This window comes from Engraulis encrasicolus, chromosome 4 (assembly GCF_034702125.1).
Source record: "Engraulis encrasicolus isolate BLACKSEA-1 chromosome 4, IST_EnEncr_1.0, whole genome shotgun sequence".
Taxonomy (NCBI): Eukaryota; Metazoa; Chordata; class Actinopteri; order Clupeiformes; family Engraulidae; genus Engraulis; species Engraulis encrasicolus.
Window position 1 is genome coordinate 36116892 of NC_085860.1, and position 12127 is coordinate 36129018.

The following is a 12127-nucleotide window of genomic DNA, read 5'->3' on the forward strand; positions in this document are numbered from 1 at the left end:
GGTCGGCCTTTGCTATGAGCTTCCAGGCAGGGCCGGATTAAGATGGCCTGGGGCCCCTCCGATACAGGTTGCCGTGGGCCCCACCGCCCCAGAAAGCAATTGTCGCGACAAATTAGCATAGTGTCAATTACGTGCTGGGAATTATGGATAACATGTCTACCAACTCTACTCAAGATGATTTTTTCAATTGCATCTTGTCAAAATTCTGCAATTTTTCACTTTTGACCACTCAGGGGCCATCAGACAGGTGGAGCCCCTAGGCTGCAGCCATATCTAGCCTGTGGTGGGGGCCCCTAGGCTGCAGCCATATCTAGCCTGTGAATTAATTCAGCCCTTCTTCCAGGGTAGAATATGTATAGAATGCTGCGGCCTGTAATATTCAAAAGTCAGATAAGTGAAGACCTTGCTCTTTCGCTTGTGTGACACCTTCAAAAGGTCACTGTGTTCACCAAAACAGTGAAATAATAAAAAATACAGAAAAAATAAGACATTTCATTGCTTTACTAAATGCCAGAATTAAAATTCATGATACATTTAAGAAAGACACTTGAAAAAGATGCCTTTAACACTCAAAAGATGCCTTTTCAAATAATCCTAAAAGGATTATAACAAGATTCCGATGCATTTATATATCAAAACTGGGTTGTTTTTAATATTAAAATTCACAGAAATAATACAGTCTCTGATGCTCCTCAGGAAAAAACAACCAGACATATACAGTCCATACTCACCACATGCACACAGACGCATGAACATGACACACAAGCCTCTCACACTCTGACTCACATACATACAAAACTCAGCTGCTGAACCATTTGCTTTTCTTAATGACGGGGGATTTGGAGTTGTTGTTGTTGCCTATCAACTTCTTCTTGTACTGTTCGACGAGGCTGTCGAATCGATCATCCTCCTTATTCCTGAACCTCTTTTTCCCCGGCTTGGCGTTCTAGAAGGTGAAAGCAAAAACATCCAAAAAAACAACATTGTCACGCAATAGTCATGAAAATTATAAACATCCTTTCATGTCTGACTCAAAGTCTCCTCAAAACCCACATAAAAGGTTGTTTTCAGCCAGCAACCAAATAATTTGGCTGCCTAAGATGAATATCTCTCAGTTTATGGCACGCCAGGAAAAGGAGGGGGAAAAAAAGGTGAAAAGACTGCACCTGTTTCTTGGGCTGTGTGACTTTCTCTAGGGAGCGCATAGCCAGCTGTTCCTTCCTAGTTGGACCCTTCTTCGGAGTCTTGGGCTGTACAGGTGGTTGCTTTCCTTTGTCTCGATGCCTTTTGTAAACACAAATCGAAAATTTAAAGATGACTTTTATAAAGCATACATGTACATTTTATCGGCCTATATTAAGGTCACTGACGTCTGAACTGACAAGGCCTGCAAACATGAAAACAATGCCCTTCTTGCAACAATTGTTTGTAATGCTGGTGTGACGGGTCATGCAAGACGTTGTACCTGATCTTGGGGCCTCGTTTCTTGGGCATGGGGAGGACCTTGCGGCGCTTCTTGCCGTCAGCCAGCTCCACCTGCTCCACCTCCGCCGTGGTCCTGAAGCCAGAGAAGCGACTGCTGCTGCCGGCCTCCTCGGAGACGGGCACGGCCTCCTCTGGCTCCTCCTGGGCCTTCCTCTTGGATGGGCTGCTCTGCTGCTGCTGCTTGGCATTTTGTGACTGTGGAGGCTGCTTAAAGGTCTTCTGTTGTGGCTGTGACGGCTGCTGCTGTTGTTTGGATTTCTGCTGTTGTGGATTCTGCTTGAGCTTGTTCTGCTGCTGAGGCTGCGTAGAGTTCTGCTGTTGTTGTTGCAGTTGGTTCGGCTTGGTCTTTTGTTGCTGCTGGTTCTTTGACTGCCCTGTCCCTGGTGCCTGCTGCTCTGCTTGGCCCCCAGGCTTCTTCTGGTACTGCTGTGGATGGTCATCCACAAAACCCTTAAAACCATCACAAATCCCTTTCCCTTTCCTATACATGGGTTCTAAATGTTTGTTTTCCCCTGATTGCGCGAAACTATCTGCGCACAACTCAACCTCTGATTGATGGAAACCGCTGTCGGTCAAAAAATTTGCTCACGTGGTTGGCTGCCAGTATCTTGCCCCTCCTCACAACATCGTGTTGATAAACACGGCGAACCCATGTAAAAGGAATGCAATCTCACTACACATCTAACATTACCAAGTATGGCTTGCCTTAGCCTTAAATGACTTTTACATCTTACATTAACCACTATGCAAATGACTAAATAACATGGTAACATGGTAATGCAGCAGGGACAGAATGTGTTCTAATTGAAAACTAAATGTCGTAAAACGCATGCATGCATACATGCACGTGCAAACATGCGTACGTGCAGTACAGACGCGCATACACACACACTCACGCACGCACACAAAAACGTGCGCGCGCACACGCACACACGCGCACACACACACACACACACACACACACACACTTCGGTTTAACTCTACCTTTCCCAGCAGCTTAACACGTGTTGGCCTTACACAAGCATTGACTTTCCCAGGCCAATCTGTTGTGCAAGTATTTTACAGGAAATGTGCGCCTCATTTCATAAAAGCCTAACTGACCGATTCAAAATGAATACCACATGATGAAGCTCTGGTCCTGTTATAACAAATACTGATGCCCTTTTCCTATCTGATCAAGAAAAAATTCCACAAATCTTACTTTGCCCTGCTGTTGTCGCATCTCCTTGATCTTCAACTTCCGTTTGTCCTCCAGTGAGAACTCCACAATAGGCCTCTGCGAACAGGCGGGAAAGGAAATAATTGCCAGTTATGACAGAAAGGGACACAAAAGCATCATAAAACCAAAATACGCATAGAACACATTGTAATGTTTACAGTTGGAAAGAGTCTTATGTCGCATGAGAGGGCCCAGGAGCTGCCTGGCTAGAAACCTTAAGTGTTTCCACAACTCTATACATTGTCACTGCCCGCTATGGGATCGAATAACATCTGCACTGAAACTTCTCCGGCTGCTTTCTCCCGCTGTGATTCATCACCTCAGAAAAGCGAACATCACTTTCAATCACCAAGAAGGCTTGTTGATTATGGCAGGGCAAGAAAACTTTGCAAAAAGTCACCATCATTAGCTAAGTCAAAAAGCCTTCAATGGACCGCAAGTTGAATGTGCCACTTTGCCGACACTTACTCAATAAGAGACAATAAGTCTGCGGCTCATCAACTTGCGCAAGGATCCGAGACGGGACACCAGTGATAGAGCTAAGAGAAAGCCCTTGACTTGATGGCATGCAAAAGTATGAGAATTACTGGTGTGTTAAGTCTGGACAATGTCCAATCTGGACTTTTCATTTGTTAATATTCCCCTGAAATCCCTGGTAACATCTGTATTTTGCCACAATGTCTGCGTCACAACAGGATTTCCAGTTAAAATGCCCATATGCATCACTGCCCAAACCATTTAGATGTGGCACGATTTTATTGTTTTACAAAAGAAACACAGGAAAGATCTTTGAGATTATGCTCAGGGTTTTGACACCGAACACCTAAAACTGAGCATGAGTGTGCAGTTACGCACACACTCATTTCATCTCTAGACAGTCCCCTAGTCCCAACTGAACTCCATTTGCGTCTGCCTGCGAGTTTGTGCAAGATTACTCAACAACACCAGGGTTTTCCAAATGCCAAATCATGGCAATCTCAAGGATGATCATTTGATTCATAGGCACACAGTAGGACTTGGAATAAATAGTTGGAGTGTCTGGTATGTGAATCATTCTGACTGAAGGCACAATCCACCAAGTAAGTAGCCATTTGGATTGCATGTGACAAACTGGGGTGCAATTGAGACAGTGTGTACTGTGTGACATTTGAAAGATATTATAATTGTTATTCAAGATTTTATAGCATGATGTTTTCATTACTTTTAATTTATTTTTGGCCAAAGAAGCCAACGTTGAAAGTAGAGTATCATTTATTGATCCCAGGGGGAAATTAAGGAAAAGTTGTAAGTGAAAGTTGCATGACAATACTAATGGCCGTACTTCATAATTTTCTGGGCTGAACCCCAACTAAAGTCATCAGCTGCGAACTGAGCCAACTAAACTCTACAGACATTCTGCTCCACATTTCACCTTCACCGTCGTATGATTTCTATGGAAATCATGACTGATGACTGATGCAGCACTCTGCATGAATTCCTTTCCACACAAAAAAACACATGTTCCATAGACGAGCACACTTCTGTGGAAGACGGTGAACAATGGTAAAACAATAACTAATAAATAATATATATTTTTTGTTTCTGAACCTTGATCAAGACAGTATGATTTACACAGGCCCTGTCAGGGGCAATTAAACATGACTTATGAGCTTTCAGATCTTCATACTGTAGCTATTGTAATAAATCACACCAGATGTAGGTCTAAACCACATTCGCAACAGCACATTTAGTACAGTCTGCATACTGAATACTGAAACAAATCAAACTCCATCCATCCAAATGGGATAGGATATAACGGGTACATATTTGGGGAAAAGATGGCGACAGCAAACAAAGCCTGAAATTACAACCACTTTCATGAACACCACGAGCACCATGTCTGCTACGCAATGTCTCCTGTAGCCTACTGTATAATGTTGGGCACAGTGTCTTGAGATGTCTGACCTTAGACTTAGACTTATGTTTATTGATCCCAGTGGGAAATTTAGGGTAACAGCTGCCACCATGTGTGGCGCCCCAAACCTGTATTGTTTTGGACATGTATGGTGTATGAGGGAACAGCAAACAGGGATTCTGTCAGTCAGAGTGAAAGTTAATTTTGTTGGCATGTCTAGTTGACCTTTTCCCCTGAAACAATGAATTGCTAGGTGATGATGGCAAAGTTCCTGGCTCGCTGACTGTTGAAGAAATTGGGAAGAAGTAAACAAGTATGGGCGAAACGACCAAGAGGGCATGGGTGAAACCACAAAGAGGGCATGGGTGAAACGATCAAGAGGGTATGGGTGAAACGAACAAGAGGGTATGAGTGAAACCATGGAGGTAGTATAACAACTGGAGAGAGTGAATAAGTCCCGCCTCCAGTCATTTCAATGGAAAATGCTAGGCCAGTGAATTCAGCCAAAATTGAACGATTTTTTCAGCTTTCAAAATTTAGTTACTTCCGCCGACAGTTTACTCAGCCAATTACGTGCCACGTTACTGACTTGACTGACTTACGGTTGACCAGAAAGCTATATGGAAGACGGGCATTGGATGCATGGAGGTATTATTAGGTGCCCAACCGCAGACCTGTAAAGGTCTGTGTACCCAACACTAAGCTCGCGCACCCACCAATCATCATGAGCGAAGTTGAGCGAAGTCGATGTCGGAAATGCGCAAATTTGTGAAAATGGCGACGAGGAAGTGCATTGCTAATCGGCAAAGCTAACCCGCCAAATCCTGCCCCCCTGGGCGAAACGAACAAGAGGGTTTGGGTAAAACGGCCAATAGCTATGGGCAAAACGGCCAACAGTGGCAAACATGTATGGGGATAATGGTAGACAGGGGTATGGGGAAATCAGCAAACAGGTATGAGGGAAATAGCAAACAGGTATAGCAGAATCTGAAAAAGCTGAGAGCGGGCAGTACCTTGTTGGGGCCGAAAATGTCGGGGTTGTTGTTGAGGTGGCGCAGGGCCTTGAGGGCGTGCTCATGCTCCCGGAACTCCACAAAGCCGTAACCTAGCGACTGGCCCATCACCTGGCCCTTCTCCGGCTTCCTGTCATACATCACGCGGCACTAAACCACACAATAACACAGTGACAACACACACGCACGCACGCACACGCACACACACACACACACACACACACACACACACAAACACACACACACACATTTAAAATGTATTGCACACTCACTTTCAATTCAGTACAGTATTTTATATTCTTGTTGTACATCACAGGACAGAAGTAGTGGGAGCCTGCAAGACACACAAATGCTGCCAACATGCACACGCTTTTAACACAGTGTCGTATTAGTGGTAGTAGTAGTAGTAGTGGTAGTAGTAGTAGTAGTAGTAGTAGTAGTAGTAGTGGAAGTAGTACTAGAGTAGTTACTTTGTCCATTTTAAATATCATTACGATGTCTAGCAGCCTACACATATTACACATTGCAGTACAAATGAAAAATATTGCACATAACTGCATACTGAAAAAAACACTAGTCACACATTCACATAATTGTTCATTGTGGCTTATTTTGCCATCACCTACTTATATATAGTATTCACAAAGACGGGCCACACTAATGGGACATGAACACAAAGTCAGCCGTAAATTATGAAGGAGAGTTCCAGATCCATGAAGAGCAATGTGAACAGCACTGCCACACAGAGGTCAAATAATGTACTACACCGACAGTATTCTGTAGTATGCATCAGACACATGTCTCTAATCATTAGGCCATAGCTGCTCACCACACTGTACAAGTTCGTGCACAGTATTTGTGAGCGTGCACGTGTGTGTGTGTGTGTGTGCGTGCGTGCGTGCGTGCGGTGTGCGTGCGTGTGGTGTGCGTGCGTGGTGCGTGCGTGTGGCGTGCGTGCGTGCGGTGTGCGTGCGTGTGGTGTGCGTGCGTGTGGTGTGTGTGCGTCATGTGCGTCATGTGCGTGTGGTGTGTGTGCGTCATACCTCGCTGATTTTGACTTTGTTGGTGGAGCCTTTGCCACCCACCGCAGCCTGCAGGCAGAGTGTCCGGAGCTTTGTGTAGTCCACGCTCTTGGGCAGGTTGTGGACGCACAGTCTCGTCTTGGACACAAAGATGTTGAGGTCCTGCAGCTTGGCCCGCTTCAGCTCCTCAAACTGACACAGACAGACATTCCATTGGATGGCATGAACATCGGCAGTGTTTCCCATACATTAAGGAAACTATGGCGGTGCGCCATAGTTTAAATTTGGCCGCCGTAGTTAACGAAAATGTGAAAAAAAAAAAAAAAAAAAATTTTTTTTTTTTTTTTTTTTTTTCTTTTTTTTTTTTTTTTTTTAAACGATATCCGTTTTGAATTACGATTTTGAATTTCCTTCGCATTTTCCTCCTGGAGTAAATACAACCTATAGACTCTGTATTGGTTGGATAAGTAGTCCCACGGTAACACAGAATGAGGGGAAAGCATTAGGAAGTGACCGTAAGGGTATTACAATTGATTCATGTGTGCACACGTGTAACATCGGGTGAGTAACAGAACAGGTGCGCAACGATGCGTTATGACACGCCGATATGCGAGGATCTTCGTCCAAATCGCTAGTCGCATGCATCATCGCTAACTGCGTTTACATCGCGTGCCGCGTGTAAGGGAAATGTTAGTTGTTGACATGTATGGAATTCACTTCAATTTGTGCTGTTTCTTGCTTCAGTTGTGGACAAAACGATTGGCCAAAGTCACAATAGAAAGCCTTTGCTGTGCTACTGTCCCAGAGAGCTGAAAAAAAACCTTCATAGAAGAAGTCACACTTAACAGGGGTGTTAACCAATCCAATGAGTTCTCTCATTGCTCTCTCTCTCTCTCTCTCTCTCTCTCTCTCTCTCTCTCTCTCTCTCTCTCTCTCTCTCTCTCTCTCTCTCTCTCTCTCTCTCTCTCTCTCTCGCCTACTATTTACCCATAACAAATGGTGAATTTCTGAGCCCTTTTTAGTTTGTAGCCTATACCACTGAAGGCATGATAATGCTTCATCATATTTTAGAAATAGGGCCTATGTGCCTTTTATATACCAAATTTATCATTTTGAAATTGTTTCAGTTGTTTATGACTTGTGTATGACTGAAATTATCTCTGCATACTATCAGTGCTGCATTGCTTTGTAAAGATAGGCTATTCAACACACTTTAAAAACACACTGAAAAGATACGGCCATAGTAGCCTACTGAAAACATTTTGTTCATAATAATGGTGATTAATAAATGGTGGTCTTAAATGTTCATACTGACATCCTTGAATTTGACTTGGTAGATCATGGCAGACCATCAACTTCAAAAGTAGATCTTGGTTAAAAAAAGGTTGGGCACCCCTGCTATAGAGAGAACCACAAGTGCTTGAAAGACAGGGATCAAAAGCCTAGTCAAGTTGTTGTAGTTTACTTGAGTTTGGGAGCAATATAAAAAACCTTCAGAGAAGGGACAGTTGGGATGAGTTTACTAACACTCCCTAGGCTTTGTTTTACAGTTGTAATGAGTTTGGTGACAGACCTTCATTGACACAGGAGACATCGGGCTGCATATAGAAATTAATGTGTAATGAATGTGAATATAGACATAAATGTGTAATATGTTGTTCAGCCCTTTTAATGGGAGGAATTTCGAAAAAAACTGGCCCTGTGACCAGCACCCCTCATGTAGAATGTGTACGCCTACAGATATGTGTGGGGGAAAAGGCATAGCCTACCCTCTAAGACCCTTTTTTGTCTATGCGTTAACAATTTCACAGTGCTCTTAAATTCTTATCTCTGCTCCTATTTTGTTTTATTATTGTTTCCCAGACCCCTGCATGAGGACGAATGAAACTGTGGTTGTAAACAGAAATTATTCACTGTACTGCATTTTTTGACAATGACAATGTACTACTATTATACAAGTCATGGGTAAAATCTTATGTAGCCTTATTTCTCAAAATATAAATGGCTGAAATATAGGCCCAGGCCTACAGTTTCTCCATGCGCCAATGTCATACTGTAGTCATTGTTTTGCCGTTTTGCATTTACACTGCAAGAATACACCCCCCCCCCCCCCAAAAAAAAAGGGCCCGTGTGAGAAGACCCCCCCCCCCCGGACAAAATAAACCCCGGCTGCCCCCATAGTTTCCAAAATTTCTGTGGGAAACACTGATCGGTGCCATGTCACCATGTGTATCCTTGCCCCGCTTTTAATTTTTTAATTTAATTCCTTTTGCCCAACTTAAGGCAATTTTAGGTGTAAATTCAATGACTTTTTTTTTTCTGAACACATTCACTCCCAAGTCACGTAAAAATACGTTTTTGACTCCCATGCGTTGGCTAACAAACAATAAAATAATGTTTTTACGTTTTTTTTTGTTTTTTGTTTTTTAATTCTGAATCTACACATTCTAATGCACATTCTGTGTGATTTTCGTAATGATGTGATGGACAGAACTGACATAGATCATGAAAACACCTACAAAGTCAAAACTGCTTCAAAGTCAGGATCTGGATATTTCATCAGCTGTGCATTTTATTGCAAACAGTATTTGAGTTTTATTATAGCGAATCAAACCACTTCCTGATCACATCACGTCACGTCTCAATTTACTTCCTAGAGCATCAAAATATGTCCTGTCAGTGCCTTGCTAGCTAGCCTGTTCCTAAACATATGATGGAAGGATAAGGGGTTTTGCTGTCATCAAGATAGGTGTAAAATGGAAGGTTGTAATGAAAAACAACATGCAACACAGCAGGAAGTAACCTAATTTTGGGTGAGTACTTTGGCACTTTGGCATTTCAGATGATGTGGCTCTGAACAATAGCCTGACCAGGTGATTTTTGCATCGAAATAGTTTACTTGGAAGCTACTGGAGTTGTTCTTCCGGAGTGAAAATGCATTTAGACCCGCAATTTAAACTCGGAGAGTCAAAGAGCGCACCCGTGACAAAAAAGGCTTCATCTCCATTCGAATAGTGAAAAGCGCTATTTCTACCTAAACCACTGCTAAATTAGACTTGAATAACTTCGGAATGGAATATGCTAGGAACCAACTGTAAAAACATACAGACAGCTGGATTTTTGGGCTTTCGAACAAGCCCTGACATGTGTCTGTGGGTTGAAGACAAAATATTCGGTGGCTGTTCAAAAAATGACAAAAAATGATTAAATTGGCTGGGAGTCTACAGCTAAAATTCCAAAAAACGGCTGGTATTGAATGTGTTAAGTTGACCATTTTCAGTGCAGAGGGATATCACCTGAACAGTGAATAGTGTACACAATCACAAACAAAAACAAACACGCGCACGAGCATGCACATGCGCACACAGACACAGACACGCACAGGTACACGCACATGCACACCACTTACTCTAGTCCTCCTGGCCATGTCTGCTTCTGGAACACCCTCTGCTACTTTTGTTCCAGCTCGAATCACTAAAACACACACAAAAGAATAACTTAAAGATGGTTTGCATATGTACGCTGCATGACCAAAGCCAGAGAGGGTCATATGTTTTCTCCACAATACATTCATCATCTGTACTACATCTTTAAGACAATTCAGTTGAAAAAGTAAAAAAAAAGATGAAGGTCATAGCTTATTCAACATTCCTGAGAACTGAGGCTAAAACCATTATCCACCATTGGCCATGACCTTCACAAAATACAGCGTAACGGTGACTAATTTCCTTTGCGATTAAAATTCTACTATGACCAAAGACACATGTTGCAAGAACATCTTGTGTTGCACAAAATGGCAAAGAACGGAAGATCCCACCGTGGAAAAATCCCTATAGCTTTACTCCCTCTACCCATGTGGATGGAAACATGGAAAAGATTAAATGTGATGGTTAAGACAGTAGGATAATATACATTTTCAAGACTCAGCTAATGAATTATAACTATGGCATTAAACAAAAACAAAACATAAAAAGTTTCCAGTAAGTGGTGTTCATCTCTCCTGACTAGTAGTAACGCTGAAGATGTTGCGTCACTAGGAGGGCACGGCCTGGCTACACTGATCCGCCACTCTGTTGGGTATACCCGTTCAACTGCTTGTAATCACAAAGAGCTAATCATCCAACATATTACACATGACAGGTATATACAATGCATTTAAGCACTAAGAGGGGGTCAAGGCCCAGAAGTGTAAACCAAGTACAAGAATGGGGAACAAAAGAAAAGAAAGTTACTTAAGTCACTTGACTTTTCAGAAACCGTTGATCTGTGAATTTTAAGAACAACAATCTCCAGAGTTAACAGAGAATGTTCCCAAAAAGAAAAAGAAGTCAAGAAAAAAAAATGTGACATAAGAGGTCCGACGAGGACAGAATGGGAAGACTTGCTTGAGATGACGGAAAAACAACAATCAATGCCTCAAATGATCACTTATTACAGCCAAGCAGTACAGAACACCATCTCTGAATGCACAAGACATGGCATAATGGGTTTCAACCTTTTACTGGCAAATTGTATCGTATGTGACGAATGAGTACAAGTCCCCTGTGCACAGTACATGGACACTGCCCCCTCTAGTGGTACACAAGCAGAAGTGCAATTTCGCACCATATACAAGAGCTGAAAATATTTGTCTGAGTCACACAGAACACATTCTTAATCTGTATCATTTTACCCGAGATCGAGTTGGAATTTGACTTGCCTGTAAGGAAGATGAGTTTTGAAATGGCAAATTAGATGAGCTTCAAATGGCACTAGAAGCATGTTATAAAACAGATGCTTTAGAGACCAAACATATGTTGCACTGTATAAATGATGTCTTCACAAAGGGTGAACAGCTGTGTGTGCATACATTTGTCAATTTGTATGCATGTGTGTGCGGTCAGTTTGGGCTTACTTAAAAGACCTGTAGTAAAGGAAAATAGAGTCAGACTCCACCAAGACTCCAAGACAGGCCTACTGGGGTACCAAACTGGGGTCTGACCGCTGCATCTCAGAGCCATGCTCCTTGGCATGACGGTCTGAGTGCACCAACAATCCTAGTTATGGTCACATCATCAAAAGGCTTGATAACAGCTCTACCAATGACTGGTCTGAAGTGCTAACAGCGCTCTCTGATAAGTGGTCATTATGCCATAACAAAAAGTACAAGACTGAACGGATTGAACACAATAAAATAAATGCTATGGATATGAAATGTTTGTATGATAAACACCTCATTCTTCAAGACCGTGAATGAAGCTGTGTGCATGCAAACATTCGTCAAGCCCTTCAAGAGTTTGAGCCCTTCAAGAGTTTTGATAAGCTGTCAGTATTGGGCATACAGTTGTACCAGCTTGTGCTAGTGGCCTCGTACCAGGAAGTAATATATCGTGATGACATCACTGACAACAGCATTATATTTCATTATTATATGGTTGTGACGTCATCTGTCGAATGCTCCATTCATTTCAACGGGGCTCCCCAACATTCGGACGTCTGTTATTTTTCGATAACG

At 42.6% G+C, this 12127-nt stretch overlaps 1 protein-coding gene across 1 annotated transcript in view; it reads right to left on the reverse strand.

Moving 5' to 3' along the window:
- Positions 1 to 483: 483 nt before the first annotated feature.
- Positions 484 to 12127, reverse strand: part of rbm28 (RNA binding motif protein 28) — a 20805-nt gene continuing 9161 nt past the window's right edge. The window contains exons 13-19 of the mRNA XM_063197295.1: positions 10043 to 10107; positions 6655 to 6825; positions 5612 to 5761; positions 2687 to 2761; positions 1466 to 1911; positions 1167 to 1284; positions 484 to 946 (exon numbers count right to left, since the gene is read on the reverse strand). Coding sequence (XP_063053365.1) covers positions 800 to 946; positions 1167 to 1284; positions 1466 to 1911; positions 2687 to 2761; positions 5612 to 5761; positions 6655 to 6825; positions 10043 to 10107 — 1172 coding nt within the window. The 3' untranslated portion in view covers positions 484 to 799. The remainder of the gene's footprint in view (positions 947 to 1166; positions 1285 to 1465; positions 1912 to 2686; positions 2762 to 5611; positions 5762 to 6654; positions 6826 to 10042; positions 10108 to 12127) is intronic.